Genomic DNA, 6,145 nt, shown 5'->3' with positions numbered 1-6,145 from the left:
TTCTTGGTGCTGTCATCACCTAAATGGCTTTTTGGGCTCTGCTCCCTTAAGTCCTCAGTCCTGACCTCCCAGGGCTCTCTGGAGTCCCCTCTTTATTCTTTCCCTCTCGCACAGTCATCTCCGTCCCTTTCATAGGTCATCGAGTGGTCAGCCTTTCCCCTACTGATGGGCATCCCCTCCATTTCCAATTCCTTATGGCCAATAGTGGGAGAGATGACAATGCCTGCATTCCCCAGATCTGCCAGTGGAGATGGGAAATGGTCCCCCAGAAATGCTCCAGGCTTACCCTCTAGAGCTTGGACTCGGTGAGCCCTGCAGACTGCGGCGCACGACCACAGACCGATAGAAGACGTTGGCTAGTCACGGCTCGGAAGCTCTGCGTCTTTCATGGGCTGACAGATGGCAGATCCCCGTCATACAACTCAGACTCTGAAATATCCTGTGACTGAAGGGTTACGGGCAGCCTTTGGCCTCTGATGATGGCCCAGTCCCTGCATGGTTTATTGGCCAATGTCGTCATCAGAGGCCAAAGGCTGGCCCGTAATCCTTCAGCTGTAACAAGAACCCAGGAAAACCTAGAATCCGCGTTTTCAGTCAGTATCTCCCTGCTGGCGACTCCTCCTCTCCAAACTCCCCGCAGCAGTCAGCCTCACCGAGGAGAGGAACAGCCTGCAGGGTCAGGCGGAGAGTTCCAGAGAGGGATCTCTTCGAAGCAGGAGCTGGTGGGTTGCAGGTTGCCTGCACTCTATGGCGGTGGGCCTCTGCCCGCCTCTGGCCCCTGAAGGAAAGAACGGGACAGACTGTTGCTTCATACCATATCCTGGAGCTCTGAGGAACATTAGATGTCATCGATTTGACTTCTCCACTCCCTGCCCTTCCTTGAGCAAGCAAGAAGACCAGAGCCTTATTCTAGGCACTTGTTCCACTCTGGGTTGTGTCCCGAAAGGCTGCAGCTCGCAGCAGCGTCCAGTGCCTCTCAGAGCCAGAGTAGGTGGCGTGGCTGCTTCATTCCTTTCCCTGAGGGGGGTCTGAAAGCCGTTTGTCGTTCCCTGCCCTCTGCCTCCCGTCATACGAGCCTTCCCGGGTTTCTGTGAAGCGCCCCCTTCCATCATCATTTCTCACAGCAGAATGTGTGCACTCTCGGTCACAGGCCATAACCAGTTTCTGCCTTTCTGGGACAGGCCATTCACAGAGCGACTGAACAGCCTCTCAGAGGGGATCGGAACCTGCCTGCCCGCTTCCTCTGTGCCCAGGTCGTTCGGAGCCTCCACCAAGAGGATGGGTCTGGACAGAGGGGGTGTGCGCTGGCCCAGCGCCCCGGGAGGAATGTGTATGCCCTCATTAAACGTAGCTCATTGGCTTTGTCATCTGAAGCACGCTGCCAGCACCCTGCTTGGTTTGAGAGCTCCCTGGGAGGAAATGCTGGGGGACTTTTGTTTTCCTGTTATCATTGCAAGTCAGCTTAATGAACCACTTTCTTCTTTTTAAGGAGATAAAAACCCTGCTCTTTGGCTCAAATCTTTGTGGCTTCAATGAAGAATGGAAAGTGCAGAATTTTACATTCAGTGAAGTGTCTCAGCTTAGATATGGCCTCGTGCAGAACAAGGTAGGCAGCCAGACCTCTGCCCGCTGTGGTCCTGGCAGGAGGTTTGGGCCGCTTTGGATGGGAGCTCTGAGTGACCAGGGCAGCGAGTAACCAGTGACCAGTCCGCCCGAATGTCTGTGCCCTTTGTTTCCCCGCTTGGGGAGCCTGGCCTTACGGTTCCGTGGGGCAGGGAGCTTAGTCACTGAGCCCTCCTGGGTGCAAGCAAGCCTGCCCTGGTGGCCTTCTTGCTCCAGAGGCATTTAATGCCTCTGGTCGTGTGACTGAGGAAGGCCACTGCGCTGTGCTGGCTCGTGGCTGACATTTTTACCTACCACGTTTTTTACTTGAGTTTAAAACATTCCATATTGTTCTCCTGAAATCTCACTTCATATCAGTCTAATAGAAAAGAATTATCCAGCAATGCTGAAGAACTGAGAGGCTGCTTCCAACTCCCTGAGGATGAGCACCTTCTGCCTCCCTCTGCCTCGGTCCCAATAGGGTTGGGTGTCTGGGACCCAAAGACAGTAATTGGCCTTCTGTACATTATCCAGTTCTGATCCAGTATGGCGATTACCATGGGCCTAAGTATTGCTCTTTCACTCATTCCTCCAACAACCCTAAAGGAAATGGAGACAGAGCTGTGGTGGCTTGTCCAGGGCCACAGAGCTAGTCAGTGCCAGAGGCTGGATTTGAACATGGCTCTCCCCGACTTGTGGTTTCATATTGTAGGCACTGAGGTGACCTCGGCTGCCATCTACTCACGTGGCTAAATGGAATCGGGCTCAGCTCCTCAGATCTCTCAGCAGTGCAACTGGGCTGCCTAGGACCTGGGGCCTCTTTGGTTGTATGTGCAGGGCCTGGGGCACACGGGGCATCCTCTTGGGGGCCCTGACTGAGATGCTGTCTGTTTCCTGGTTAGTGGGAAATTAGCCCAGTGCTATGAAATTGTGGGCAGTCTGAATGGCCCCCAGAATCATTGCTTTGTGAGACTTGTCCTCACCCCTACATCTGATTCCTTGTAGGGGGGACCGTGTGGCGTTTTGGCAGCTGTTCAGGGCTGTGTCCTGAAAAATCTTTTGTTTGGAGGAGAAAGCAGAACCACCAGCATTCGGTAAGTTGTCTGTCACTCCAGTGAAGGTTCTGTGTGGCAAACTTTGAGAAGTTTCCTTTGGAAAAGACGGCCAAACTGACCTCCGCTAGTAGGGAATTAGCTGCCTGCAAGGAGTGAATTAAAAACTAGCTCATTAAGGATCCATTTCTAATCTCAGTGTTTAATGAATCAACTTCGAGGTCCTCCATATTAGTTTCTTTTTAAAAATCTATTATTATTTTTGGCATTCATTTCTTTTTAAATTTTGAACTCCAAGTTCTTTCCTTCTCTTCTTCTCCTCCTCTACTCACAGAGAAGCTGAGCAAAATGATATCAGATAGGCCTGTGAAGTCATGCAAAACCTATTTCCAAATTAGCCATATCACAGAAAAAGTGGGAAATTATGCCTCATGTTGCACCCAGAATTCCTCAGTTTTTTCTCTGGAGGTGAATGACATTTTTCATCATGGAGCCTTTAGATCGGTCTCATTGGATTGATCAAAGTAGCCAAATCTTGCAAGTTGAGCATTGTCACTCCACACAGTGCTCTCCCTGTTCTTCTCATCTCACTTTACATCAGTTCATATGGGTCTTCTGTCTTTCTGAAACCACCCCCCAACTCCATCACAGCCATTCCCAAACTGATGGATATCCCCTGATTTCTAATTCTTTGGTACCACAAAAGAGCTGCCATAAAGATTTTTTTTTGTACAGATAGGTCCTTTTCCTTTGATCTCTTTGGGGTACAGGCCTAGTAGTGGTATTACTGGGTCAGAGGTTGTACACAGTTTTTAGCTACTTGGGTCTAGTTCCAAATTGTTCTCCAGAATAGTTGGACTACTTTACAACTCCACCAATAGTTCATCATTTTACCTTATCATAACTTGTCATTTCTGATAGGAGTGAGGTGGTACTTCACAATTGTTTTAATTTGCATTTCTCTAATCAATAGTGAATTTAGAGCATTTTTTTCATGATTCTAGATAGCTTTGATTTCTTCTTCTGAAAACTGCCTATTTATATCCTTTATCGTTTATCAACTAGGGTATGCCTCTTATTTTTATAAACCTAATTCAGTTCTCCACATAGTTGAGAAATGAGGCCTTTACCAGAGAAATTTCCCCTTAAAATTTTTGTATAGTGGTACGTTTTAGCAAAATGTAGTCTCCCTGCTTATCTCTTTTAATTAGTTCTATTTTTGCTTTTGTTTTGTCTGAGAACATGATTACTGGACTTTTAAATTTCATTTGAAGCCTAAATTCTTCTCTAGCCTTTCATTTGAATTCTTTGTGTATTTTTCTGATTCAAATGTCTCTCCTTTAAACAACAGTTGTTGGATTCTGTTTTCTAATCTATTCTGCTATGTGCTCCCATTTTATGAGTGGGCTCATCCACATTTATATTAAGTTATGATTACTAGCTCTGCATTTCTTTCTATCCTATTTTTTTCTGTTTATCCTATTCTCTCTTTATCCTGTCTCTCCTGAAAAGTCTGTTTTGCTTGTGACCTCCCTTAATCTACCTTCCTTTTGTATCTCTTCTCCCCCATATATCTTATCCCTTCCCCTTCTATTTTTCAGTTGGACAAGATAGATTTCTATCCCCAATCTATATATTCTTACCTCTTTGAACCAAGTCTAGTGCAAGTGAGTGTTGTCTGTCCCATCACTATAAAAGTTCTTCCTTCTGCACTTTTTTGTGAGAAAATTTTCCCTCTCATATCTCTTCCTTCTCCCCTTTTTTAGAAATCATTTCCACATACTTGATTCACACTCATGCCCTCTGACTATGTAAACTCCTTTTAACTGCTCTAATAATGATAAAATTCTTAGGAATTCTATGAGTAATCATCCCATATAGTTTACCTTTATTGAGACCCTTATGATTACTCTTTTTCATGTTTAACTTTTTATGCTTCTCTTGAGGCTTGTGTTGGAATGTTAAATTTTCTATTTAGCTCTGGTCTTTCATCAGGAATGCTTAAAAGTCTTCTGTTTTTATTAAATATTTTTTTTCTCCTAGAGGATTATGTTCCATTTTCCTGGATAAGTTATTTTAGGTTGAAATCCTAGCTCCATTGCCTTCTACAAAATCATATTCCAAGCCCTCTGTTCTTTTAATATGAAAGCTGCTAAATCTTACATCATCCTAACTATGGTTCCATGAATCATTTCTTTCTGGCTGTTGAAAGTATTTTCTCCTTGTCTTGGGAACTATGGAATTTGGCTATAATATTCCTATGAGTTTTCATTTTGGAATTTCTTTCAGAAGTTAATTGTTGGATTCTTTTAATTTTTATTTTACCTTCTGGATCTAAGATATTAGGGTAATTTTCCTTTATTATTTCTTGAAATACTCTGCCTTGTCTCTTTTAAATTTTTTTATCATAGCTTTCAAGGAGTCTAATAATTCTTAAATTCTTTCTCCTGAATCTCTTTTCCAAGTCCAATCTTTCTCTGATGAGGTTTTCACATTTTCTTCTATTTTTTCCTTCCTTTTGATTTTGTTTTATTGGTTCTTGATGTTTTATCGAGTAATTAGTTTCCACTTCCCAAATTTTAATTTTAAAAACTTAAATTTCATACCTCTTTTTCCATTTGGCCAACTTTGCTTTTTAAGAAGTTATTTTTATACCTCCTTTTCCATTTGACCTATTCTGCTTTTAAAGGAGTTCTGCTGCAAATTTTTGGGTCTTATTTACCATAAGGTCAATTTTTGTTTTTAAGATATTATTTTCTTTAATATTTTTGGGCCTTCTTTACCAAGCTGTTAATTATCTCTCCATAATTTTCTTGCAGCACTCATTTCTTTTCCCAGTTTTTCCTCTGCCGTTCATCTCTTCCTGGAATTCTTGTTGGGCTTGGATCCAATTAGCATTTTTCTTTAAGGCTTTGTTTAAAGCTATTTTCACATTGTTATCTTCTTCTGAGTTTGTGTCTTGGTATTACCTGTCACCCTAGCAGAATGTTTATGGTCAGATTCTTTTGTTGTTGTTTGCTCACTTTTCTATCCTATTCGTTGACTTTGATCTTTATGTTGAAGTTGGCCTTTACTCCTCTGGGGGTGGGGATGGGTGTGTAGGGAGACACTGTCCCAAGTCTCAGACTTTTTTGTGCCACTATTTTCAGAGCTAGTTCTGGTGGTCTGCAAATTATCAATGCTTCCAAGGTAATGAGATATGGGGAGAGATAAAATGATTGTTTTCCTGGTCTATATTCTGGTCTTTATGAGGAAGGGCCACTGCTCTCCTGTAGCCACAAACATTATATCTCCTCTTGGCCCTAGAACTATGACCAGGACCTCTGTTCCCTTGTGATCAACCACAGATGCTCCTTTATGTTCCAGAACAGTGAACCAAAACTGTATATAGGCAATAGAGTTGCTAGTCAGTGCCAGCTGCCCTTTATACCAGCCAAGGGTTTCCTTTAGTTTCTTTCTGACCAGTTTTCAGACCCATTTACCGTATCTGG

General features: G+C 43.6%; 1 protein-coding gene across 1 annotated transcript in view; it reads left to right on the top strand.

Annotated features, from left to right (window-relative positions):
- The first annotated feature begins 1,465 nt into the window (after nucleotides 1–1,465).
- Nucleotides 1,466–6,145, top strand: part of MINDY4 (MINDY lysine 48 deubiquitinase 4) — a 73,401-nt gene continuing 68,721 nt past the window's right edge. Inside the window, exons 1-2 of the mRNA XM_044661719.1 lie at nucleotides 1,466–1,606; nucleotides 2,608–2,696. Of these exons, the coding sequence (XP_044517654.1) occupies nucleotides 1,466–1,606; nucleotides 2,608–2,696 (230 nt within the window). The remainder of the gene's footprint in view (nucleotides 1,607–2,607; nucleotides 2,697–6,145) is intronic.

Source organism: Gracilinanus agilis, chromosome 1, assembly GCF_016433145.1.
Source record: "Gracilinanus agilis isolate LMUSP501 chromosome 1, AgileGrace, whole genome shotgun sequence".
NCBI classification, from domain to species: Eukaryota; Metazoa; Chordata; class Mammalia; order Didelphimorphia; family Didelphidae; genus Gracilinanus; species Gracilinanus agilis.
This window is presented reverse-complemented; position numbering and strand designations above follow the sequence as displayed.